This window comes from Macaca mulatta, chromosome 9, assembly GCF_049350105.2.
Source record: "Macaca mulatta isolate MMU2019108-1 chromosome 9, T2T-MMU8v2.0, whole genome shotgun sequence".
NCBI lineage: Eukaryota > Metazoa > Chordata > Mammalia > Primates > Cercopithecidae > Macaca > Macaca mulatta.
The window spans coordinates 80,319,253-80,346,113 of record NC_133414.1 but is presented as its reverse complement, the minus strand read 5'-3'; the positions used below and the strand labels follow the sequence as shown (position 1 = coordinate 80,346,113).

General features: G+C 48.8%; 1 protein-coding gene and 1 pseudogene across 1 annotated transcript in view; one reads left to right on the top strand and one right to left on the bottom strand.

Annotated features, from left to right (window-relative positions):
• Positions 1–3,112: 3,112 nt before the first annotated feature.
• Positions 3,113–19,272, bottom strand: LOC144331441 (small ribosomal subunit protein uS8 pseudogene; annotated as a pseudogene).
• Positions 19,273–19,582: 310 nt separating this feature from the next.
• The window catches only part of HK1 (hexokinase 1), an 85,562-nt gene continuing 78,283 nt past the window's right edge, over positions 19,583–26,861 (top strand). Inside the window, exon 1 of the mRNA XM_015147490.3 lies at positions 19,583–19,721. Coding sequence (XP_015002976.2) covers positions 19,659–19,721 — 63 coding nt within the window. The 5' untranslated portion in view covers positions 19,583–19,658. The remainder of the gene's footprint in view (positions 19,722–26,861) is intronic.

The window sequence follows — 26,861 nt, the reverse complement described above, 5'->3', positions numbered from 1 at the left end:
TTGCTTGGTTGAGGCCGGGTGTGGAGGCTCAATCCTGTAATTCCAGCACTTTGGGAGGCCAGGGTGGGCGTATCACCTGAGGTCGGGTGTTTGAGATAAGCCTGGACAACACGGTAAAGCCCCATCTCTACTAAAAATACAAAAAATTAGCCAGATGTGGTGGTGTGCACCTGTAATCCCAACTACTTGGGAGGCTGAGGCACGGGAATCACTTGAACCTGGGAGGTGGAGGTTGCAGTGAGCTGAGATCGTGCCACTGCACTCCAGCTTGGGCCACAGAGTGAGACTCTGTCTAAAAAAAAAAAAAAAAAAAAGGAATTTCTTGGTTGGGTCAGGCACGGTGGCTCACGCCTGTAATCCCAGCACTTTGGGAGGCCGAGGTGGGTGGATCACCTGTGGTCAGGAGTTCCACACCAGCCTGGCCAACACATTGAAACCCCGTCTCTACTAAAAATACAAAAATTACCCAGGTGTGGTGGCGGGCACCTGTAAACCCAGTTACTCAGGAGGCTGAGGCAGGAGAAATGCTTGAACCCAGGACGCAGAGTTTACAGTGAGCTGAGATCACGCCATTGCACTCCAGCCTGGGCAAGAAGAGAGAAACTCCATCTCAAGGAAAAAAAAAAAAGAATTGCTTGGTTGAAGTAGTCTTAATGTATCATGTTATTTGGCTTTAATTAGACTGATCCTCACAAAATAGGCAAGTGGTTTTAAAAGACTTCTGCATAAAAAATGTGGGTTGAGACAGGTGTGGTGACTCACACCTGTAATACCAGTGCTTTAGAAGACCAAGTAGAGAGGATCACTTGAGGCTAGGGGCTTGAGACATCCTCGGCAACATAGCAAGACCTCACCTCCAATAAAATTTTAGGCCGGGTGCGATGGCTCATGTCTGTAATCCAGCACTTTGGGAGGCCGAGAAGGGTGGATCACGAGGTCAGGAGATCGAAACCATCCTGGCTAACACGGTGAAACCCCATCTCTACTAAAAAATACCAAAAAATTAGCCGGGCGTGGTATGGGCACCTGTAGTCCCAGTTACTCGGGAGGCTGAGGCAGGAGAATGGCATGAACCCGGGAGGCGGAGCTTGCAGTGAGTCGAGATTGTGCCACTGCGTTCCAGCCTGGGCAACAGAGTGAGACTCCGTCTCATTAAAAAAAAAAAAAATTTAAAAATTTAGTTGAGCATGCTGATGTGTGCCTGCAATCCCAGCTACCTGAGACGCTGAGGCAGGAGAATTGCTTGAGCCCAAGAGTTTGAGGCTGCAATGAGCTATGATTGCGTCCCTGCACTCCAGCGTGGGTGACAGAGTGAGACCCTGTCTCTTAAAAAGAAAAAAACAGTAAAAGAAACTGGGTTGAAGCTAACACAAATGAACAATGAGAAAATAAGACCGCTGATAATTTTCCTACCCCTGGTACAGACTATTCAGCTACATCATGGGGTTGAAAGAAGACAAAGATCTTACTAGATATAATGACAAATCAGTCAAAACATTAAAAATTAGCAAGGCTATTTAAATTCTGGTTTTACATATGATATTGTTAATGATGAGCTAATCACTATGTGTACAGAGTGCCTTGAGAGAACTAGCTAATGACACTACTAGGCCACCACATTTTAAAATAGTTCATCTTTATATCTCTTTATTTATTTGTGTATTATTATATTTTGGAAACAGAGTCTCACCCTGTTGCCCAGGCTGGAGTGCAGTGACGTGATCTCGGCTCACTGCAACCTCCACCTCCTGGGTTCAAGTGATTCTCCTGCCTCAGCCTCCCGAGTACCTGGGATTACAGGCGTGTACCACCATGCCCGACCTATGTTTTTATTTTATTTTTTAATGAAAGTATAATTTACTACCAGTCAAACACACAAATTCTGTCAGCTTAATAAGTGTGTTGTTGTTGAGACAGGATCTTGCTCTGTCACCCAGACTGGAGTGCAGTGGTGCGATCTTGGCTCACTGCAGCCTACACCCTGTAGGCTCAAGTGACCCTCCCACCTCAGTCTCCCAAGTAGCTGGGACTACAGCCATGTGCCAGCCTGCCCATTTTGTTTGTGTTTTTTTTTTTTGTTTTTTTGTTTTTTTTTGAGACGGAGTCTCACTCTGTTGTCCAGGCTGGAGTGCAATGGCACGATCTCAGCTCCTGCAACCTCTGCCTCCCGGGTTCAAGCGATTCTCCTGACTCAGCCTCCAGAATAGCTGGGATTACAGGCGCACGCCACCAGGCCTGGCTAATTTTTGTATTTTTAGTAGAGACGGGGTTTCACCATGTTGGTCAGGCTGGTCTCGAACTCCTGACCTTGTGATCCCCTGGTCTCAGCCTCCCAAACTGCTGGGATGACAGGTGTGAGCCACCACGCCTGGCTTTGTTTGTGTGTTTTTGAGGTGGAGTCTCATTCTGTTGCCTGGGCTGGAGTACAGTGGCGGCTCACTGCAACCTCCAGCTCCCAGATTCAAGCAATTCTCCTGCCTCACCCTCCCGAGTAGCTGGGATTACAGGTGCCTGCCACTATGCCCAGTAATTTTTTGTATTTTTGGTAGCGATGGGGTTTTACCATGTTGGCTAGACTGGTCTCAAACTCCTGACCTCGTGATTCGCCTGCCTTGACCTCCCAAAGTGCTGGGATTACAGGCCTCAGCCACTGCACCCGGCCTATTTTTAAATTTTTTTTAGTAGAGACAGAGTCTTGCTATGTTGTCCAGGCTAGTCTTGGACTCCTGAGCTCTAGCAATCCACCTGCCTCAGCCTCCCAAAGTGCTTGGATTACAGATGTGAGCCACCATGCCTGGTTGTTTAAGAAGTTTTAACACATGTATACACCTATGTAACCATTGCCCAGTTCAAGATATAGAGCATTTCCATCACCCCCAAAATCCCTTCATGCTCTTTTCCAGTCAATACTTCCCATTTCCTGTCCTGAGAGTATCACTATTCTGACTTCTATCACCAGAGCTTTTCTGTTCTTGAACCTCATGTAAATATAATCATACATATGTACTCTCTTGTGCTTGGTTTTAATATTTTTATGTTGCTTCATATATCAAAAGGTTATTCCTATGTAATTTTTTATGAGGCATTTTATTTGTAAATATGTATAACATCTCTAGAAAAAAAATCCCAGGATTTTCCTTGCTGTGTGTTTTTGTCTTGCTTCTTCACGGTTTATGATGCCAGCTGAAATTGTCAGTACAATGAAACCAAACTGGCCGATGGAAGCAGATTATTCTGCCATTTCTCTAGATCTTTGAGTTGCACATCAAATCTGGGGCTGATCATGCCATACTTGTTTAGACTGCCTGTGAGGTTCACAACGATTTTCCCAGCTCTGTGATCATCAATGATTTCAAATTCGCCCATAAAATCATGCTTCATCATCACAGTGAGAAACCAGACGATGACTTTGGAGCATGGCCTAAGAACCTGGTGTTTGTCTCTCTTTTGGGCATTGTTGATGCTCTTGAGAGCATCAGCCAGGACATTCACATGTACCACTGTGGTGGCATGGAAAGATGGCAAAAACAGCCCTATGTGATTTTGTAGGTAGAAAATCCTAGAATACCCATAAAAACCTATTAGAACTAATGAACAAGTTCAGCAAGGTTGTAGGATACAAGATTAATACACAAAAATCAATTGTAGCCAGGCAATTGAATAAGAGGAAAGAGAACTCACATTTCCTGATTTCAAAACTTATAAAGCAGGCTGGGCGTGGTGGCTCACACTTGTAATCCTAGCACTTTGGGAGGCCGAGGCAGGTGATCACCTGAGGTCAGGAGTTCGTGACCAGCCTTGTCAACATGGTGAAATCCCATCTCTACTAAAAATACAAAAAATTAGCCAGGCGTGGTGGTGGGTGCCTGTAATCCCAGTTACTTGGGGGACTGAGGCAGGAGAATCACTTGAACCTGGGAGGCAGAGGTTGCAGTGAGCTGAGATCACACCACTGCACTCCAGCCTGGGCAACGAGAGCAAAACTCCATCTCAAAACAAAACAAAACAACAACAACAACAACAAAAAACTTATAAAGCTACAGTAATCAAGACAGTGTGATACTAGCATTAGGATAATTATATAGCTGCATGGACTGATATTGAGAGTTCAGAAATAAACCCTTACATTTATGGTATAATAATTTTTGACAAAGATGTGAAAACAATTCAATGGGGAAAGAAAAGCCTTTTCAACAGATGGTGTTAAGACTCTGTCTCTACAAAAAGTAATTTTAAAATTTGCTGAGAGGCCGGGCGCGGTGGCTCACGCCTGTAATCCCAGCACTTTGGAAGGCCGAGGCGGGCGGATCACAAGGTCAGGAGATCGAGACCACGGTGAAACCCCGTCTCTACTAAAAATACAAAAAATTAGCCGGGCGCGGTTGTGGGCGCCTGTAGTCCCAGCTACTCGGGAGGCTGAGGCAGGAGAATGGCGTGAACCCGGGAGGCGGAGCTTGCAGTGAGCCGAGATCGCGCCACTGCACTCCAGCCTGGGCGACAGAGCGAGACTCCGTCTCAAAAAAAAAAAAAAAAAAAAAAAAAAAAAAAAATTTGCTGAGAGTGGTGGCATGCATCTGTGGTCCCAGATACTTGGGAGGCTGAGGTGGGAGGATGACTTGGGCCCTGGAAGGTCAAGGCTGCAGTGAGCTGTAACTGATCCACTCCAGCCTGGGCAAAATGATGGGACCCTGTCTCAAAAAAAAAAAACAACAAAAAAAAACGGTTTGTAGGTTTGATTTGTTTGCTTTGTTTGTTTGTTCTGAGATACTTTTACAGGTAGAATTCTTAGGGTTTGGTAACAGGTTAGATGTGGAGCCCATGGGAGTGGAAGGAGGTCAAGGATGATGACAGATTTTCAGCAGAGGTGATGAGGGGATAGTTCTACCTGAAACACTCTTTTCCTAGATGCTGGCATAGTGTCCCTCATCTTATTCTTGTTTCTGCTCAAATGCCACATCTTCAGAGGGCCTTCCCTGTCCATTCTGTCTAAAATGAAATCCCTACCCTTTATTTGTTCAACCTCTGTATCAGTTAGGATTAGATTTGGCTGGCAGTAACAGAAAACTCCAAAACAGCATTTGGATAAATACATTGGAATTTTGTTTTTCTCTCAAATTTTAGAAATATGGAGGTAATTGTGGGGGGGTGTGCTGATATGGGGCAGCTTGGTGACAAGGATGCTGGTTCTATTCTATTTTGTTGCTTTGTTTTGTATGGGCATCATTCCCAAATTTATCTCTTTTTTTTATTATTAGAATAACACACATGTATCATCTATAATTTCTATGACCACCCAGCCGGTGCACTTTGCCCACTGCCTAGACAGAGCTGATTTATCAAGACAGAGAATTGCAATAGAGAAAGAGTAACTCATGCAGAGCTGGCTGTGTGGGAGACCAGAGTTTTATTATTACTCAAATCAGTTTCCCCAGGACTATTTCTCTATTGCAATTAAATCCATGCACCGTGGGTCAGCAGTGCCCGGCCTGTAGAGACAGTAGCAGAGTCAACCTCCAGTCCAAGAGAAGTAGGCCGCCGCTTGGACTGGCCTCTGGATCTGTCACCAGAGGGAGGTTACTGAACCAGGATTACCCTTATGGCAGGTAGTCATAAGGACAAGCTCCCAAACTTGTAACCACCCAACAGGTTCAGCTTGCCCACTGCCTAGACAGAGCAGATTTATCAACAGGGGAATTGCAATAAAGAAGGAGTAATTCACTCAGCGTCACCTTTGCGGGAGACCGGGGTTTTACTATTACTCAAATCAGTCTCCTCAAGCATTTGGGGATGGGAGTTTTAAGGATAATTTGGTGGGTCGGAAGCAGCTAGCGAGTCAGGAGTGCTGATTGGTTGGGTCAGAGATGAAATCATAGGGAGTTGAAGCTGTCTTGCACTGAGTCAGTTTCTGGCTGGGGGCCACAAGATCAGATGATCCAGTTTATCAATCTGGGGGGTGCCAGCTGATCCATCAAGTGCAGGGTCTGCAAAATATCTCAAGCACTATCTTAGGCTTTACAATAGTGATGTACTCCCCAAGAGCAATTTGGGAGGGTCAGAATCTTGTAGCCTCCAGCTGCATGACTCCTAAACCATAATTTCTAATCTTTTGGCTAATTTGTTAGTCCTTCAAAGGCAGTCTGGTCTCCAGATAAGAAGAGGGTTTGTTTTGGAAAAGGGCTGTTATCATCTTTGTTTTATTTTTATTATTTATTTATTTATTTTCGGGACAGAGTCTTGCTGTATTGCCCAGAATGGAGAGCAGTGGCCCGATCTCGGCTCACTGCAACCTCTGCCTCTGGGATTCAAGCAATTCTCCTGCCTCAGCCTCCCAAGTAGCTGGGATTACAGGTGCCCGCCACCATGCCCAGCTAATTTTTGTATTTTTAGTAGAAACGAGGTTTCACCATGTTGGCCAAGCTGGTCTCGAACTCCTGACCTCAAGTGATCTGCCCGCCTTGGCCTCCCAAAGTGCTAGGATTACAGGTGTGAGTCACGGCACTCAGCCTCATCTTTGTTTTAAACTATAAACTAAGTTCCTCCCAAAGTTAGTTCAGCCTATGCCCAGGAATGATCAAGGACAGCTTGGAGGGTAAAAGCAAGATGGAGTCAGTTGGGTTAGATCTTTCACTGTCTCAGTAATATTTTGCAATGGGGGTTTCATGTTTGTGGGTCAGGAGCTGGGACAAGCTGAGCTAGGTGTCCTGCCTTGGGTCACGTTTTCCTGCTCATGTGGTTGTTTGCGGCGTTGGGTTCCTTGTAGCTGTAGGATTCACATCTTTCTTCTAAGAGGCCTGGAGGCTAGAAGTCCAAAGTCAAGGTGTTGGCAGGCTCATGCTCCCTCTGAATCTTAGAGAAGACCCTCTCTTGCTGGACGCGGTGGCTCACGCCTGTAATCCCAGCAGTTTGGGAGGCCAAGGCGGGCGGATCATGAGGTCAGGAGATTGAGACCATTCTGCTAACATGGTGAAACCCTGTCTCTACTAAAAAATAGAAAACATTAGCCGAGCGTGTGGCAGGCGCCTATAGTCCCAGCTACTCGGGAGGCTGAGGCAGGAGAATGGCGTGAACCTGGGAGGCAGAGCTTGCAGTGAGCCAAGATCGTGCCACTGCACTCCAGCCTGGGCAACAGAGCGAGACTCCATCTAAAAAAAAACAACAAAAAAACAACAAAAAACACCCTCCCTTGCCTCTTCCAGCTTCCAGTGGCTCCAAGCGTTCCTTGGCTTGTGGCAGCATCACTCCCATCCCTGCCTGCATCTTCGTGTGGTCATCTTCTCTGTGTGTGTGTCCCTTCACATGGCGTCCTCCCTGTGTGTCCCAAGGTTACCTCATAATCCAAGATGATTGCGGGATCTCCAGCCATCCAGCCACTCTGCCTGTCCTCCAGTCAGCAGGAAGGAGGAATGGCAAAGAAGCAGGAAAGCCACAGAATAGCCCTGTCTCTTAAGGGAGGCTCCCAGAAGCTACTGAGACACTCTCACTTTCATCTCGACCAGAGCTTGGTCACATGCCTGCATCTGACTGTAGGGGAGGCTGGAAATGGAATCTTTATTCTGGGGGGCCCGAATCACCTAAAAATTGGAGCATGGGTTAGTTTATTAGGACAAAGGGGAAATGGATATTGTGGGATATAGCTGTGTCAGCTGCGCCTGCTTTTTCTCCTAGTGCCTGGCCTAATGTATATTTAATTAGCCATGTTTACCATCTGTCTCTCCCAATCAGAATGTGGGCTGTGTAAAACCAAAGAAGAAAACTGAGGGACAAGTTGAAAAAAAAGAAAAAGAAGCCTGGGTGCGGTGGCTCACGCCTGTAATCCCCACACTTTGGAAGTCTGAGGCGGGCGGATCACCTTAAGTCAGGAGTTTGAGACCAGCCTGGCCAACATGGTGAAACCTTGTCTCTATTAAAAATACAAAAAACTAGCCAGGTGTGGTGGCACACACTGTAATCCCAGCCCCTCGGGAGGTTGAGGGAGGAGAATCGTTTGAACCCGGGAGGCAGAGGTTGCAGTGAGCCGAGATGATGCCACTGCACTTCAGCCTAGATGACAGAGTGAGACTCTGTCTCAAAAAAAAAAAAAAAAAAAAAAAAAAGAAAAAGAAAAGAAAAAAGAAAAAGAAAATGACTGAGGCGAGTCTCAATCAATTTAGAGTTAGTTTTGCCAAGGATGATAATATGCCCAGAAAAAAAAGACATAAGCCGCAGTAGGATCTATGACCCACACTTTTTCCGAAGAGGGTTTGATGACTTCAATATTTAAAGAGGAAAGGGTGAACAGTGCGGGAAAGAGGAAAGGGTAAAAAGGGAAGGGTAGATAAAAGAGGCAAGGGGTTGCATTCCTTTGAGACTTTGATTAGCTTAGTGTTCCCTGAACCCACAGTTTACATGTGAAATGAGGAGGGTGGAGGAACAGTCAGCTATGCATTCATACTCAGTGAATGTGCATTTTTACATAAGTAAAGTAAGCATAGAATAAAGGAAGCAGTCAAATATGCATTTGTCTCAGGTGAGGGAAGGGATGACTTCTAGTCCAGTCCTTGTCCTGTACCTGTAATGATAAGCTGTCAATGTACATTGTTTGGGTGAAATTCAACAGAATTCTTTTTTAGGGTAAAGGAATTTCCTTGTGAGCAAATTGTGAGGGAAGCTCCCTGGGAAGGTATGTGGCCTACCTTTGCAGCTGCCTATGTAGGGCCAAAATGGGAGGTGTTTTGGGTGACTCCGTTCCCAAGCTAAACCCTTCCCTTTGGCATAGGGAGTTTGTTGGATTTTTGTCTTGTTCACCACATTTCCAGTGACTAGGAAAGTGCAGAGCAGATTAGGTGTTTCACAAATATGTGTTGAGCGAATAAATGACAAGGAGGGGAACTGAGAAGAGTAAGTTTAAGGAGAACATGATTGCATTGGAAGATACTGAGTTTTAGGTGCCCGTGGGACATATAAGACTTGATTCTCATAGGCAGCTGGAAATATAATCACGAGCTTGGGAGGGAGATGTGGCTGAAGCCCTTGACAAGAGTGATTCTTTGGGAAGGGCACCGCGAGACAGACCTACAGAAAACAGCGAGAGAGGAGACATACTCAGCCTGCTCAGTGGAATCAACCCAAGCCAGAAGTCTCCACCTCTCCCCCTGGGGGAGGGCAACTTCTTCCATAACCCACTAATAGCCCCTCTGGCCTTGCAGATCTGCCTCTCTGTTTGGTTTGAGAATTCCCCTTATAGAGGGACTCTGCAGAGCCCAGGCCCACTTGCCATGCTTTAGGAATCTAACCACTTGCCATGCTTTAGGAATCTAACCAAGCCATGACTCAGTTTCCTTGGTGCAGGTTCTTGGACCCCTTCACTGGACCTGAGTGAAATAAGAGAAATAGGGACAATATGGTAAAATAAATATTGCATTTTGTCGGAATGACAAGGTGGGCTGGAGACACACTGCCTTGGCTTGGATTCCAGCTTTTCCATTCAGTTGCTGTATGACCTTGGGAAAGTCACTTCATCACCCCGTGATTGAGTTTCCTCATCTATAAAATGGGGATATTACTAGTATCCACCTCATTGGGTTGTTTTAAGGGTCAATCAGTCAACAAATAAGTAAATAATTTAGAACAATTGCGTATAGTAAGTTCTACCTAAGTGCTAGCTAATATTATAAAGCCAAATGTATTTAGCTTACAAAGCAACCATTATTTTTATTTCTCTGTTTTAAGATATCTTTTCTTTTAGGAAAGCGGTCCCCAATCTTTATGGCACTAGGCACTGGTTTCATGGAAGACAATTTTTCCACAGACCCATGTGTGCTGGGGAATGATTTTGGGGTGAAACTGTTCCACCTCAGATCATTAGGCACTAGATTCTCATAAAAAGGGCACAATCTAGATCCTTTGCATGCGCATTTCACAATAGGGTTTGTACTCCTACAAGAATCTAATGGCGCTGCTGATCTGACAGGAGACAGCTGAGGCGGTAATGTTTGCTCACCTGCTGCTCACCTCCTGCTGTGCAGCCCAGTTCCTAACAGGCCACAGACCAGTTGGGGACCCTACTTTAGGAAATTATGATTACGGGAGATGAAAATCATACACCTAAAAAACGTCCTGGTCTAGCATGGTGGCTCATGACTGCTAATTTTAGTACTTTGGAAGGCCAAGTCAGGAGGATTGCTTGAGCCCAGGAGTTTGAGATTGCAGTGAGCTATGATCATACCACTGCACTCTAGCCTAGGTGACAGCAAGACTCTGCCTCTTTTTTTTTTTTTTCTTTTTTTGAGACGGAGTGTCACTCTGTCGCCCAGGCTGGAACACAGTGGTGCGATCTCAGCTCACTGCAAGCTCTGCCTCCCAAGTTCATATCATTCTTCTGCCTCAGCCTCCCGAGTGGCTGGGACTATAGGCGCCTGCCACCACGCCCAGCTAATTTTTTGTAATTTTAGTAGAGACGGTGTCTCACTGTGTTAGCCAGGATGGTCTCCATCTCCTGACTTCGTGATCTGCCTGCCTCGGCCTCCCAAAATGCAGGGATTACAGGAATGAGTCACCGCGCCCAGCCGACTCTGTCTCTTTAAAAAAAAAAAAAAAAAAGGCTGGGCATGGTGGCTCACGCCTGTAATCCCAACACTTTGGGAGGCCAAGGTGGGTGGATCATGAGGTCAGGAGATCAAGACCATCTTGGCTAACATGGTGAGACCCTGTCTCTATTAAAAATACAAAAAATTAGCCAGGAGTGGTGGTACACACCTGTAGTCCCACCTACTTGGGAGGCTGAGGCAGGAGAATTGCTTGAACCCAGGAGGTGGAGGTTGCAGTGAGCTGAGATTGCACCACTGAACTCCAGCCTGGGTCACAGAGCGAGACTCCATCTCAAGAAAAAAAAAAAAAAAAAAAAAACTGGCCAGGCATGGTGGCTCACACCTGTAATCCCAGCACTTTGGGAGGCGAAGGCAGGCAGATCATTTGAGGTCAGGAGTTCGAGAACAGCCTGGCCAACATGGCGAAACTCCCTCTCTACTAAAAACATGAAAATTAGCTGGGTGTGGTGATGGACGCCTCTAATCCCAGCTGCTTGGGAGGCTGAGGCATGAGAATCACTTCATCCCATCAGGCGGAGGTTGCAGTGAGCCGAGATCGTGCCACTGAACTCCAACCTGGGTGACAGAGCCAGACTTTGTCTCAAAAAAAAAAAAAAAAAAAAAAAAATCCTTTCTAAGCAACGTAAAAACTCAGAACCTAATTTTTGTTTATATATTTAATTTGCTGACCCATGTCATCTCAGAGCCTAGGAACCCTGGCTCGATGTCGACATGGACTCTGTGTGAGCATTTTCCAGTATATCTTGGTGCTGTTGATAAAGAGTCAGTCTGTAAAATATTTGAAGAGATTATTCTGAGCTAAATATGAGCAGCCAGTGGCCCATGACACAACCCTCAGGAGATCCTGAGAACATGTGCCCCAAGCGGTCAAGCTACAACTTTGTACATTTTAGAGAGACAATAAAACATCAATCAATACATGTAAGAGGTACATTGGTTGGTTGGGCATGGTGGCTCACGTCTGTAACGCCAGCACTTTGGGAGGCCGCAGCGGGCAGATCACCTGAGGTCAGGAGTTCAAGACCAGCCTGGCCAACATGGAGAAACCCTGTCTCTACTAAAAATACAAAAATTAGCTGGGCATGGTGGCAGACGCCTGTAATCCCAGCTACTTGGGGGGCTGAGGCAGGAGAATCACTTGAACCTGGGAGGCAGAGGTTGCAGTGAGCTGAGATCGTACCACTGCCCTCCAGCCTGGGCGAGAGAGTAAGACTCTGTCTCAAAACAAAAAGTGATAAGGGGTTGTGGAGACCCAGGTTTTATACAGATGAAGCCTCCAGATAGCAAGCTTCAGAGAAAAGATTGTAAATGTTTCTTATTAGACTTAGAGAGTCTGTTCTAGTCTATCAGTCTGAATGTCTGTGTTGATGTTAATGTTGGTCAGATGGGACTGAATTCCAAAAGGGAGGAAGGTATAATGAAGCATGTCTGACTCCCCCATTCCATCACGGCCTGAGCTAGTTTTTCAGGTTAACTTTGGAATGCCCTGGCTGAGAGGAGAGGTTGATTCAGATGATAAGGAGGAGGATGGGTTAGAATTTTATTTGTGGTTTACAATGCTAACTCTAAGGAGAGGATCGAGGACCTTTTCCTGGCCCTGTGAAGGTGGTTGTGTGTGAGTGCTGGGAGAACTATCCCAGGAAACTCAGGGTAACTGTAAGGTGATTTGAGATTGCTCTGGTCCAAAAGATAACGGTTGCCTTCGGGGAAACCATTTGGAGAGCTGGCTGAGATAAGGAGCTAGTCTGAAGCCTGGGAAGGCCTCAACGTTCTGGTTAACCATTCCTCCTCCAGGCTACAATTCTTTTTTTTTTTTTTTTTTTTGAGACAGAGTCTTGCTCTGTTGCCCAGGCTGGAGTGTAGTAGTGCAATCTCAGCTTACTGCAACCTCCACCTCCCGGGTTCAAGCAATTCTCCTGTCTCAGCCTCCCGAGTAGCTGGGACTACAGGCGCAAGCCACCACGCCCAGCTAATTTTTGTTAGTAGAGATGAGGTTTCACCATATTGGCCAGGCTGGTCTTTAACTCCTGACCTCGTGATCCACCTGCCTCGGCCTCCCAAAGTGCTGGGATTACAGGCATGAGCCACCACGCTCAGCCCAGCCTACAGTTCTTTTTGCCTATGACTCTTGTCAGGGTCAGAGGTAATTCAATGAGGATGGGATGTCTAGAAAGGGACAGGGTGGGACTCAGATTTTCTTGGCGCTTCTGAGGAACTTTTACCTTCAAAGGAGAGTAGAAGCCTCTGTAGGGTGAAAGGAAAACTTCCCCTTCCCCCTCTCTGAATTTGCTGAAAAGTCAACAAAAGACAGATTAAGAGAAAAGGCATACACATTTTCTAATATGCATAGAAGAAAACACAGTGATTACCCTAACCCTTCAATGGGGTACAGTAGCTTATATAGCCTTTTATTTTTGAGACAGAGGCTCACTCTGTTGCCCAGGCTGGAGGGCAGTGGCATGAGCTGCAGCCCAGGTTCAAGTGATTCTCCTGTCTCAGCCTCCTGAGTAGCTGGGATTACAGGCTTGCGCCACCACCTAGCTAATGTTTGTATTTTTAGTAGAGAGATGGAGTTTCACCATGTTGGCCAGCCTGGTCTGGAACTCCTGACTTCAAGTGATCCACCCACCTCGGCCTCCCAAAGTGCTGGAATTACAGGCGTGAGCCACCATGCCTGGCCATATGGCCTTTTTTTTTTTTCTTTTTGAAGCTGCTAAGGAGATGGGGAATATGGTAATTCTGTAATTCTACAAGATTTTTCTGGAGAAAGAAGGGATCAGAGAATTGAGATTAACTTGTAAATGGCTCTTTTTGGAAACTGAATCAGCCAGACAGGCATCTAACAGGCATCTTATCCCTCTAGGGGTGGTGACATTCTTCAGTCTTCTTTTCTGCAATAGAGAATCAGATAACGGGAAGGGGAAGGGAAAAAATTGTTCCCCTGGGGCATCCTTCTGGTCTTTTGGTCTTTCCCCTTTGGAGGTGGGGCAGTCTCTTCCAGTGTCGGTTGATCTTTAAGGGTCTTTCACTCAAAATACTCATTACAGAAAGGAGCCATATTTTGGAGTGAATTATGTTGGTTTCCTTCACCTCCTTGGCACAGAAGGTGGGAAATGTGTCCCTGAAGGGTCAGGGCCTCTCTGACTGGAGATGAAAAGGTCAGGGTTGAGTAAGGAGGAACCTGGCAGGGGCCTTTATGATACCTGAGAGGACTAGGGCTTGGATGGAGCAAGAGAGGCACCGTTGGAGCAATATTCAGGTATACGATTTAAGTCTTGCATCCTAGGCATGGCTCTTGCCTCATCCTAATCCTGGCCCTAATAAGGGGAGGCTTTTTGCTGGTAAATTCCAATTATTAGGAGCCAAAAATGTCAATGCCTTACAGTGGCCAGTCAGCAGTGTCAAGCAGTGGGCTGGGTGGGGCCTGGGCTGGCTGGTGCTCCCCTACCCTGTCTAAAGAGGGCAGTGGCTGCTCAGCTCCAGTGTATGCCGGGAAGGAGCTGGCTGAGATAAGGAGCTAGTGCCATGATGATCATGTTGCCACAGGATCAAGTGGGTCCTGTGTGACATCACCTTTAGGTGCCTGAAATCTAGATTTTATTTTATTTATTTATTTTGTAACTTTTTTTTTTTTTTTTTGAGACGGAATTTCGCTCTTGTTGTCCAGGCTGGAGGCCAATGGCACAATCTCAGCTCACTGCAACCTCCCAGGTTCAAGCGATTCTCCTGCCTCAGCCTCCCAAGTAGCTGGGATTACAGGCGCGCACCACCATGCTGAGTAGCTGGGATTACAGGCATGCGCCACCATGCCCGGCTAATTTTATATTTTTAGTAGAGATGGGGTTTCTCCATGTTGGTCAGGCTGGTCTTGAACTCCCGACCTCAGGTGATCTGTCCACCTCAGCCTCCCAAAGTGCTGGGATTACAGGTGTGAGGCCCCGGCCTGAAATCTAGATTTTAAAGTGAGATTTCTTAATTTTTTGTAAAGGGCAGTCACAAATCTATAAAACATCAAGTGGGCCAAATAAGATGTTATTATAGGCCATAGTTTTAGCTTGGCGGTTGCTGATTTACTGACCCTGTTATAATGTTGGAGGTCAGGACTTTGGGCAAATGAAAGAGAAAAGGAGATAGACTGAGAATGTGATTTTACAACTCCAGCCTCTCCAGGGGCTCGGTGGCCAGTGTTTCTGCAGCAGCCTTCTCTCGCAGGAAGTAGAACTGTCTGCAATGCTGATGGAGTCACAGTAACCTTCACCCCACTGAACTTAGGATCTGCAGAGCCACTAAAACCTGGAGCAACCGCCTTCAGCATCCAAGAGAAGCTGCTAAAAGGATTATGGGTCAATTCATTTTAGACATTTCTTCCAGATGTCCCCGTGGAAAGTTAAGGTCTAAATCAGTGGTCCTCATTCCTGGCAGCACCTGAGTTTCACCTAGGGAGCTTTTAGAAAGTGAAACTTGGACTGCAGTTCACATCAGTTCAGTCTCTGGGTGGGGCTTGGACATCAGCATTTGTAGAAGCTCCCTAGGTGGCTTTGGTGCAGTCAGACTGGAAACCACTGATCCAACTAATAGAAATGCTAGGTTGGGATCTCTTCCGGGGCATCTCTTTAGGACAGGCTGTGCATAATAGTCCCATAGTGTCAGGGTTCCAAGATGGTCTAACGGTTTAGGTACTGGTCTTAATTTTTATTTTTTTGCTCTCTTTGAGACCTTAACAAACTCTACAAGGCTGAGCGCAATGGCTCACGCCTATAATCCCAGCACTTTCTTTCTTTCTTTTCTTTTTTTTCTGAGACAGAGTCTCGCTCTGTTGCCCAGGTTGGAGTGCAGTGGCACAATCTTGGCTTACCACAACCTCCACCTCCTGGGTTCAAGCGATTATCTTGCCTAAGCCTCCCGAGTAGCTGGGATTACAGGCTCTCGCCCAGCTAATTTTTGTATTTTTAGTAGAGAATTTAGTAGAGGGGTTTCACTATGTTGGCCAGGCTGGTCTCGAACCCCTGACCTCATGATCCGCCCGCCTCGGTCTCCCAAAGTGCTAGGATTATAGGCGTGAGCCACTGCGCCTGGCCAATTTCAGCACTTTCAGAGGTCAAGGCAAGAGAATGGCTTGAGTCCAGGAGTTCGAGACCAGCCTGGGCAACATGGCAAGACCTCATTTCAATTTAAGAAAAAAACCAAAACACCCAAGCTCTACAACCTTCATATCCTCATTGACTGATTAAGTGCAGATAATGATATTTGTCCTTCTAACCTCACCAGGCTGTTATCAGGAGAAACGAAGCAATAAATGAGAAATTGCTCTGCAAACTGTCGATGTTATGCAAACACTGCTATTCAGCGTGTGCTCCCAGGTGCGGGAGGTACAGCTGTTATCTGTTGGAGATCATTTCTGAAGTAACATTCCTAGTGCCATGGGTCAGATGGGAATTGCTACAGGCATTCCAACTTAGAAAGCAGCCTTTATTGTCTTATAGGCAGGTGCGTTTCCTGGGGTGGCAGTCTGGCACTGGTCCCTCCAACCCCAACTTGTGTAGGAGGTACCACAGTAAATGAGTAGAGAGAGTTCAGGGGACTTGAAGGGAAGTGGAGGGCCATCTGGAGAGGGAGGGAACTAAGGACTCCCTGTGGATTGGGGTCTTCCTGAGGATCCAGGGCGTAACTGTCAAGGAGCCTTAGCAGGGATTTAAGAGCTATGGAACAGCAAAAAGAGGCAAATTATTAAGGAAATTAGTGAAGTCATCGCTGGAACAACAGAGAGGGAACACAGCAGTGCAGCATGGGCCCTGGCCTCAGGAAGCTGTCTGATTGGGGCAGATAGGACCAGCCCCCTAGAAGACAGTCACCCATATCAGTTAGGCAGTCATGACTCAGTGTTACTTATCTGAGGCCCAGGTTGCATGAGGGGTTGGGGGTGGGATGGACAGAGCACTGGCTGGGCATCAGGACTGGGCTGGAGTCCTGGCTCCAAACTGTACCGCAACCTGACACTGGGCAAGATGGCCCACCTGTGGCATCCCAGGTTCCTGCCCTGTAAAGAAGAGTCTGGATGTATATCCAGATGGACTGTGAGCACAGCCTGAGTTTGCCCTGTCGAGGTGCTGAGGCCTGGGAGATTGGGGTGAGTAGCTGTGGTCCAGGGAAGGTGGGCAAGCTGGGCCTTAGATGAGAGGGGATGCTTGGTCAGGCAGAGGTGAGTGGAGAAGGCAGGGCAAGGAAGGGAATATGAGCAGGGAACAAATGGAGTGGACTTGGTGAGGGCAGAGGTGGGTAAGTTGCCTTGTTGTGGCCAGAGTGGGGGAAGAGATAAGTGGGAAAGAGTGGAGTTGATTACAGAAGGCTTCGGAAACCAGGCAGAGATGTTTAAGTTGGCTTTCTCAGGAAGGAGGGGGCCATGAAGGGATTTAGGGAAGGGTCATGACATGATTATGCTGCATTTTAGCAGGATTAATGTGACCTGGTGCCCAGAATGACTTGGATGGCATGAGGTCAGGAGCCGAGGAGGACAGCTAGAAGACTCTTGTAATATTTCTGGCACAGGGAGATGGACTGGGAGTTGGGAGGTGGCAGTAGGTCAGGCCTAGAGACATTTCTCAGGAAATACTGACAGGCCTTGGGGCCTGGTTGCATTCACGGAGTGGGGAGGAATGAGTCACCTTGAGAAGCAGTTTCCCTCTCAAAAGGCCAGGAAAGAGAAAGCAGAGGTAGCTTTTCTGCCTGCAAACAGGACATTTCAGGGTAACTTGGCTCTTCCAAGCATCAGCTTCTCCCCAGCTCCAGCTCAGATAGGAGTTGTAACAAGGGGTTGGGCATGGGTGATGGCACTGGCTGGTGGCTGGGTTAAGGGCCATGTTTTTGATTTTGCATTAAGCTTTAGGCTTATTCAGCCTGCCAAGTGCCAGGCCCTGGGCTTGCGTGGAAGACAAAGCAATTAACAAAACCCAGTCCTCCATCCTCAAGGAGTTTCCAGCCCTATGAGCTTGGCAGATCTGTGGAATTCAAATGAAATGGCAGTTGAGAACAACCATCTTGTTCTCATTTACTCCATTTTGCTTAATGGTCATGTAGGTAGCTCCAAATGTTTGATGTGTGCCAGAAAATCTCTCTCTTCCTGGTTTGTAATTATGATACAGGGCAAATCCAGGTTTTGTCGGGCTTGAAGATTAAATAAATTGGTGCTCTCTATGGAAAATAATTCAAATATAAATATACAAATATCACATTGCTAGGCCCTCCCAGGGCCTAGAAGGGTAGGAATCAAGTGAGAGCCCCTGAAGCTTTAACCGCATTAACTTCTCAGTCAGTTCTATAATACCTACCATTCCTTAAGTGTATATTATGTGCAGGTATTTTGCATACAGTATTACACCACAATCAAGGGGAGGGGAGGTGGGCATTAGAGTCTTCATCTTATGGATGAAGACACAGTTTCAGAGGTGATTCGAGATGCCCCTCTGCATAGGCCCTAAGGCAGGGGGTGGGGACTGTGACCTGGACAGGAAGCTCTGGCCTCAAGACTACATCTAAGCTCCCCCTTTTCTGTGGGTGATGGTGGCTGTCAGGCCCCTGGGATTCCTGAACCTAAGTCATCCTTCCCTTAGATTTGACTGTACCTTTGCTAGGTCTGGTCAAGGGCTAGGTACTCCTGAAGTCAAGAGCTAGGGTAGAGGTTGGGGGTTGGATCTCAGGGCACCATATGGTGCAGACTTGGTTGCAGGAAAGTGACCTATTTAGGCAGAGGGGGCTCTATACTGCTGGGACCGCAGCAAACCTTAGAGGTGAGCACCTGCTTCAAAGACTCACAGATCCAAGCTGTAATCCTAGATCTACAACTTCCTGGCTGTATAAAGTCCAGCAAGACTGAGGCCTCACTGAGCCTCAATTTCCTTACCTGTCCAATCAGAATAGCAACAACTTGTTTGTACATTTGAGCTCATTACATGTCATCTTGTAAGGCAGTAAAGCTCCTGGAGGCTTCCGGAACACAGAAACAATGAAGAATCCTAAAATTGCTGTCCTGGTAGCACCTCTAGGGATTCCTCCCATCCTACCCAACTTCCTTTGGGAAAGTAGAAGACACGGCACCTGGGAGAGGTGGCTGAACCGTGCCCCAAGTTCCAGTGGGCCTGGATGCCCAAGAGCAAGAGGAGGCCCGGAGGATGGGGACAGGACGCGACCTGTGGCTCAAGTCCCGCCCAGAGGGAGTGCGCCCTGAGGGAGAGCCACTGGAGCCGGTGACTCGGGGGCGGGTGCTCTGGGGTGTCGCTTTGGGGTCAGCAATACAAATCTGCCAGTTGGAGATTAGGCCAGGCAGGCCGGGGAGGGGTGATGGACTGTCGCTGAAGACCCAGGTGGGCTGGCACGCTCGGTCTGTGCGAGGCAGGCGCAGGACCCGGGTGCGAGGACTGCGTAACGTCCCGGGCTCCCGCTTCCGCCTGCTTTCCACGCCCACTTCTGCAAGTCCCTTTCGGCACCTACGCGTCCACCGGACGCCTAGGGGCAAGCCCTCATTTCCGAGGAATGGGACCGCCTTCCTGCCCCCGGGGCTGCCAGTCCCTAGACTAGCCCTAGGGGCTTCTCGTCCCGGCCGAGCCGGGCGGTGCCTCCTGCCTGCGCCTCGCACCTCCCCGCCTGGCCCGGCCTACTCGGGCACGGCGCCGCCACGCGTGAAGGCCCGCATCGGCTCCCTACGTGGGGGACGTGAAGAGTGATGTGGAGCATGGGGGGATTTCGCTGCGTCGCCCGCCCCCTTTCCGGCGCGGGAGGGAGCGGCCGCCGCGTCCCAGCTCCCCGGCCCGGACGCCACCGCCCGGCGCTGCAGAGGCGTGCGGCAGCCAATGGGCGTGGAGGAGGTGGGCCGGCTGGCGGCTGTCACCCTCCAGGGGACGGGAGCGCGGAGACCGGGAGCGCGCGAGCTGTCGCCGCGCCCCGGGCCGAGGGGGAGGAGCCGGGGGAGGAGGAGGAGGAGGAGGAGCCGCCGAGCAGCCGCCGGAGGACCACAGCTCGCCAAGGCTGCGGAGGACCGAACGGCCCCACGCCTGCCGCCCCGCGCCCCCGACCGCCAGCATGATCGCCGCGCAGCTCCTGGCCTATTACTTCACGGAGCTGAAGGATGACCAAGTCAAAAAGGTGAGCCCCCGCCCGTGCCGCCGCCGGTCCTGGCCGCAGCCTTGTGTTCCGGCATCCGCTCGCCGCCTCCGCCGCCTCCATCCTCCCTCGCCGGGCCTCCTCTGGGCCAGCATCGAGTTGGACTGCAGGGCGCGAGAAAAGGCTTCGCCTTCGATTCTCCCGGCATTGTCAGTGTCTCTGTGTGTGTGCGTTTTTGGGAGGGGAGTAGACGGGCGGAAGACCCCCGAGACTGGGCTGCCTGCTGCAGTGTCCTTGAAACGGGCCCTGGATGTCAGATAGGCCCCCGGGCTGTGCGGGGAGGTGGCCGGTGGGCCCTTCCGCAGGGCCTGTTTGGGAGGGTCCGAGCGCCGTGGGAGGAGGTGTAATCACGGAGATGCTGGGAAGGTGATCGAGCAGCAGGCGAGGGTGCTGGCCGGAGGCCAGGCCTCCCATATTTGGGGTTCTTGGCGGAGGGTGTCGGGTGCCCCGGAGAAGCTGTCACCAGACTCTCCCAGTTGTTTGAGCTGCTCGTTAATCTGAGGACGAGGTGACCCGCCCGGCTTCCTGGAACGGGGAGGGGCGGCTAGGCCACCGGAAACTTTGCTCATAGGCCTCGTGTCTGGAGCGGCACGTCTGAATGGAATTTTTTATTCTTCTTAAGCTGTAATTTCTAGCCAGCACAGGAGCTTAAATAAGAGACTGGTCATTCGAGTTGGGTGGACGCCTGACGCATATGCTTGTGGCATGCTTGTTCTAGCACTTGGACGCATGCATCCTCCTGTCTTGAGGTGTTGTTGCCTTTGACATCTTAGTGTAAAATACTGTCCGCTGGCAGGTCTTAAAGGTGTATCTGTCCCTTCTGTCAGCTTTGCTACTATATTTTTAAGAAACAGCCTAAGCTGTAGGGAAAGACGCCCATTTTATCAGTGCCAGGTCTGGTCCAGGCTCCAGACCCACTCACCCTGAACGTGGTGACGTTATTGCTGGGGTTAGCTGGGATGGACTCACAAAGTCATCTTGATTTTGGAGTTCAGACAGGTGGAGATCTACAGGTGAAAGGCAGGAGCGACAGGCCTGGATTTTCTGCCGGGCAAGCCATAGGGTGTTCCATCCCCTTCCTGTGCATCTAAGGCGACTCCCTCATCTGGCACCATAGGAAACAGGCCTACTAAGCACAGCAACCATATCAAGGTCACCCCGTGAGTTAGAAGCAGAGCCAGTCGGGGGGATCCAGGTCTCCCAGTTCCTCCACCCAGGAACTTCACCTGGGTCCTCCTGGAGGTCAGCTTCCAGGAGGGAGTGGGTACTGAGAGACGAAGCCCCTGGGGACCCTGCTGTGATCTTGGATCCCATGGTGGGTGGGGACCGGGAGTGAGGTAGGTAGGAGATAGGCTTGGGAATGTCATCTGCCATTGTTCTTTATGGCTTTAAGCAATGACTCTGGGGTTGTCAAACCATAGCATTCAAAACACTTGCTCCTATGGAGCACCCTGGAGCTTCCTTCTGGCCACTGACCAGGGAGCCATGCTTACCGTTGTGTGCGTTTCATGAGTTTTCTCCAGTGGTGTTGTGCATCACTGATGTTCTTCCCATTGAACCAGGGAGACAGTTCTCCCGGCATGGCAAGAAGTGCCCAGAACAGGCCTCCTGAAGCCAAGAGGAGTTCACTATCCTCCTGCACGTGGTGTCCTTTATAGCTCAAGACAGTGGGCTGCTGGACCGGGGGTGTGCCTGGGTGACCTTGTAAACCTCCAACATTCACACCCACCACCACCCACAACAGACTGCTGGCTGTTGGCTGCCGGTGGCCTCCAGCAGCTGAGCTGGGCTGAGGTTTGGACTCCATTCAGTGGGACATGTTTCTCAGACATACAGTGTCTAGGGTGGGCCCAGAGCTCTCCACTCCCGCGGGTGGCTCAATTCACATCTATGGATGCACAGTCTATCTCCTAGGCCCCTTTAGGATTCTCATATTCTTCCCTTCTCTCCCCCTAGAACCTTGCTGGAGGACTGTCTTAAGGCCAAGGTTTCCACCAGATATTATTTGTCAAGGAGATTCTTAAAAACAAGATGTTTGCCTGTCTCTCACCACGGACTTCCTATACTGCTTTCTATAGGGGAGTATGTGGATTCCTGCCAGGGGTCCCCTCATTTTGCATAGTGGACTATGTAGCACAGCCATCTGTGGGTGTGGTTGTGGGTATGATTGCACCACTGCACTCCAGCCTGGGGCTTCTACAGACAGTGATGTAGTGGGTACTTGCTCCAGTGACCTACTCAGCTTTGCCCAAGTGTGCAGATGCTGGGGGACCACATCTGCTCTTCTGGGGCCCAGGACTTCTTAGAGACCAGCTCTTTCCACCTACCACTCACCACAGGAAAGGCTAGGTGAAGGTGTAGGACCCCCTGTTCTTCCTGTGGTGCTGGACTCTGCCTGCCTCCCAGCGGGGACCTGCTGAGGATAGTTTCCCCCAGCGTGGGCAGCCATGATGATTCAGCCCTCCAGCTGTAGGCAGCCTCCGGCACTCTGGAGACAGACCTGGCATCCCTCAGTAACCCTCATCTATCTTCTTGCCCTCAGAACCAGAGGTAGGAGAAGGGAAGGTGGGGACCATGCTAGGGAAGTTTTTGGAATTGCTTAGAATCCAAACATGATCATGAAAAGGGTGTCATTTCTCTCCTCATTGCCTATGAGGCACATCAGTAATTCAACTCCATAAAATTACGTCCTGGGTTGAAACAGTTCAGGTATCTGACTTCCCAGCTCGGAATCCCCTTATCCAGACAGCATCTGCATAAATTGGTTAATGGGTGCTGTTGAAGAGGGTGTCCTGGAATTAGGCTGAGCTAAGCGCAAAACACATATATTCCTTTCACTCTTCTAGTGCCTTTAGGAGGAAAGGGAGGCATATGTGTGCTTGCGAAGGATTCTATTCACCAGAATCCCAGACGTCTGCTAGTTCTGCAGCTAGAGGCTGGGTTCTTTGACCTCTAAGTAACTTTATTTTTTATTTTTTTATTTTAATTTCTTTTTTTGAGATGGAGTCTCGCTCTGTTGCCCAGGCTGAGTGCAGTGGCGCGATCTCGGCTAGCTGCAAGCTCCGCCTCCCGGGTTCATGCCATTCTCCTGCCTCAGCCTCCCGAGTAGCTGGGACTACAGGCGCCCGCCACCACGCCCGGCTAATTTTTTGTATTTTTAGTAGAGACAGGGTTTCACCGTGTTAGCCAGGATGGTCTCCATCTCCTGACCTCGTGATCCGCCCGTCTCAGCCTCCCAAAGTGCTGGGATTATAGGCGTGAGCCACCGCGCCCGGCCCTAAGTAACTTTAAACACGCGTCTCATCTCGCCAGCTTCTTCCATTCGGTTTAGCCATTAGGAGCTTGGAGCAGGGTGAAGGATTGCATAGTGCTCTGTTTGTTTAGAAAGGGAAGATGGGTCCAGGAAGGTCAGAACTTGGCTTCTAAAGAAAGATTAGACTTCCTTTACTCCACGCTTGTCAGAATGGTGAGCAAATGCCAGTGGATTTTCTCTGGGTGAGATCCCCATAACGCTAAGTGATTTCCACTAGTAGGTGAGCAGACAGGTGTGTTTTGTCCAATGGCTGAACTCAGGAGTCCTTGAGTACTTGGCCCAGGAAGACAGGGGAGAGTAGGCTGAGCAATTAAAAGACTGCCCAAGGTACATTCCTTAGAGCCCATGTGTTCCGGCTGCAAAAGCAAGCATTAAAAAAAAAAAAAAAGGACTGATGCGGTGGCTCATATCCTGTAATCTCAGCACTTTCGGAGGCCAAGGCGGGTGGATCACCTGAGGTTGGGAGTTCGAGACCAGCCTGACCAACATGGAGAAACCCCGTCTCCACAAAACTACAAAATTAGCTGGGTGTGGTGGTGCATGCCTGTAATCCCAGCTACTTGGGAGGCCAAGGCAGGAGAATCACTTGAACCTGGGAGGCAGAGGTTGCAGTGAGCTGAGATCAAGATCACGCCATTGCACTCCAGCCTGGGCAACAAGAGCGAAACTCCATCTCAAAAAAAAAAAAAAAAAAGTTCCCATTCATTATTGCTCAGGGGTGAGAGAGGTGAGAGTTAGAAAATTACGAAAAACCTGGCTGGGCGCGGTGACTCATGCCTGTAATCCCAGCACTTTGGGAGGCCGAGGCAGGCAAATCACAAGGTCAGGAGTTCGAGACCAGCCTAATATGGTGAAACGCCATCTTTACTAAAAATACAAAAATTAGCCGGGCGTGGTAGCGTGCGCCTGAAGTCCTAGCTACTCGGGAGGCTGAGGCAGGAGAATCGCTTGAATCCAGGAGGTGGAGCTTGCAGTGAGCCAGGATCATGCCACTGCACTCCAGCCTGGGCAACAGAGCGAGACTCTGTCTCAAAAAAAAAAAAAAAAGAAAAAAGAAAATTATGAAAAATCTGTGGGTTCTTGCAGTGGCAAAGAAAAAAAAGAGAAAATTATGAAAAGTCAGCCTGGGCAACAAAATGAAACCTCATCTTAAAAAAAATTTTTTTTTAGCCTGCTTTGGTGGCATGCACATACCTGTAGTCACAGCTACTCAGGAGGCTGATTGAGCCCAAAAGACTGATCCCAAAACAGTGAGCTGTGATGCTATGATTGTGTCACCGCACTCCAGGCTGGATGATAGAGTGAGACTCTGTCTCAAAAAAAAGAAAAAAAATTATGAGACGTGTCTCATAACCTCTCAATTCTGATGTTGTACAAATATTCAGTGAGAGCTTCTTGGTGAATCTTGACTTTACAATCCCTGCCTCTTCTGCCTTAGATACTCCTAGAGTTTCTCCCAAGAGAAGCCCCATCACTTTATCTGGTTGGATAGTTTGGGAATGTCGTGAAGGAATAAACTGGCAGGCAGGGTGGCTGTGAGGTGCTTTCACATCTGGCCAAGCTGTTCCGTGCCCCCATGCTCCTACTGTTCTCCGGAGAAGACATAGGCAGCTTTCCCTTTACAAGACTGATTTGGCGTGTCTGGGACTGTCTCTGTGTGTGTCTGCAGTCAGGGATTCCTGGCAGACAGATTTAGCCACTGGAATCAGCTCTGAGCATGCCTGAGAAGGTTCAGAGAAGACATGGATAAAGACAGGGAGCTGTATACCTCCGCATCCAGGAATCAGTTGTGGCCAGACTGATGGCACCTGCTTATTGATTTATTTTTATTTTTTTAAAGAGACAGGGTCTTACCATGTTGCCCAGGCTGGTCTTGAACTCCTGGGCTCAGGCAGTCCTCCTGCCTCGGCCTCCGTAAGTGTGCTTATTGAGTTGAAAACCCTGAAGATCAAATCTGATCACAGGAGCTCAATCATTTCTTTAAAAAATGTTTGATTTTTAAATTATGTGCAGAGGACTGTGCAAGGCTGGGGTGACAACTATAAATAAGGCAGAAATGGTCCCTGTTCTCATGGAGCATAAAATATTTGCTGGCTGGGCGTGGTGGCTCATGCCTATAATCCCAGCACTTTGGGAGGCCAAGGCAGGCTGATCATTTGAGGTCAGGAGTTTGAGACCAGCCTGACCAACATGGTGGAACCCCATCTCTACTAAAAATACAAAAAAGGTAGCCAGACGTGGTGGCTCATGCCTGTAGTCCTAGCTTCTCGGGAGGCTGAGGCAGAAGAATCGCTTGAACGTGGGAGGCGGAGGTTGTAGTGAGATGACACTCCAGCCTGGGTGACAAAACGAGACTCCATCTAAAATAATAATAATAATAATAAAACGTATTTGCTGTGTTATATGTGCAAAGCATATGGGCTATGAGGGCCCACAGCGTGGCGTGGTTATACCTTGGGTGGGAAATCCCTAGCCTAGGAACTGCTTACAGCTAGGCTGCGGATGTTAGCTCCTTAAGTGCTTCAGGAAACTGCTCCCATCCCCAGTTCTGGGGCTGTGTTAGTCTGTTTGGAGTAGCAGGACAGGTGCCCACTGCCTTCTGACCTAATAAACCTTAACAACGGGATCTTATGAAACCACTTAATACACACTGGGTTGTGTTCATTTTATTTGCTCTTAAAGAAAAATAGGAAAAAATTTTACAGTTTGATAGGTCTTGATTTCTGGAAATAACACTGACTTCTGGTAAACAGTACACATCAGGGATATTATACTTAGAAACTTTGTAAGGTGGAGTCAAATTAATTGTCACAAAAATGTGTATTTTCTTTCTCTCTTTTTTTTTTCTTTTTAAGACGGAGTCTCGCTCTGTCGCCCAGGCTGGAGTGCAGTGGCTCAATCTCGGCTCACTGCAAGCTCTGCCTCCTGGGTTCATGCCATTCTCCTGCCTCAGCCTCCTGAGTAGCTGTGACTACAGGCGCCCGCCACCGCGCCCGGCTAATTTTTTGTATTTTTAGTAGAGACGGGAGTCTCACCGTGTTTAGCCAGGATGGTCTCGATCTCCTGACCTTGTGATCCGCCCGCCTCAGCCTCCTAAAGTACTGAGATTACAGGCGTGAGCCACCACGTTCGGCCATGTATTTTTTTATTCTTTTTTTTTTTTTTTTTTTTTTGAGATGGAGTTCTGCTGTGTCGCCCAGGCTGGAGTGCAGTGGCACGATCTCGGCTCACCGCAACCTCTGTCTCCTGGGTTTGAGCGATTCTCATGCCGGAGTAGCTGGGGTTACAGGCGCCAGCCACTGCCCCGGCCTGCTTTTTTTTTTTTGTTTTTGTTTTTTGAGATGGAGTCTCACTCTGTAGCCCATGCTGGAGTGCAATGGCATGATCTCAGCACACTGCAACCTCTGCCTCCCGGGTTCAAGTGATTCTCCTGCCTCAGCGCCCTCCACCCTCAAGTAACTGGGATTACAGATGCCTGCCACCATGCCCGGCTAAGTGTTGTATTTTTAGTAGAGACTGGCTTTCACCATGTTGGCCAGGCTGGTTTCGAACTCCTGACCTCAAGTGATCTGCCTGCCTCAGCCTCCCAGAGTGCTGGAATTACAGGCGCCAGCCACTACCCCTGGCCTGCATTTTTTTTTTTTTTTTTTTGAGACGGAGTCTCATTCTGTCGCCCAGGTTGTAGTGCAGTGGCACGATCTCAGCTCACTGCAACCTCTGCCTGCTGAGTTCAAGCAATTCTTCTGCCTCAGCTTCCCTAGTAGCTGGGATTACAGGTGCCGCCACTACGCCCAGCTAATTTTTTGTAT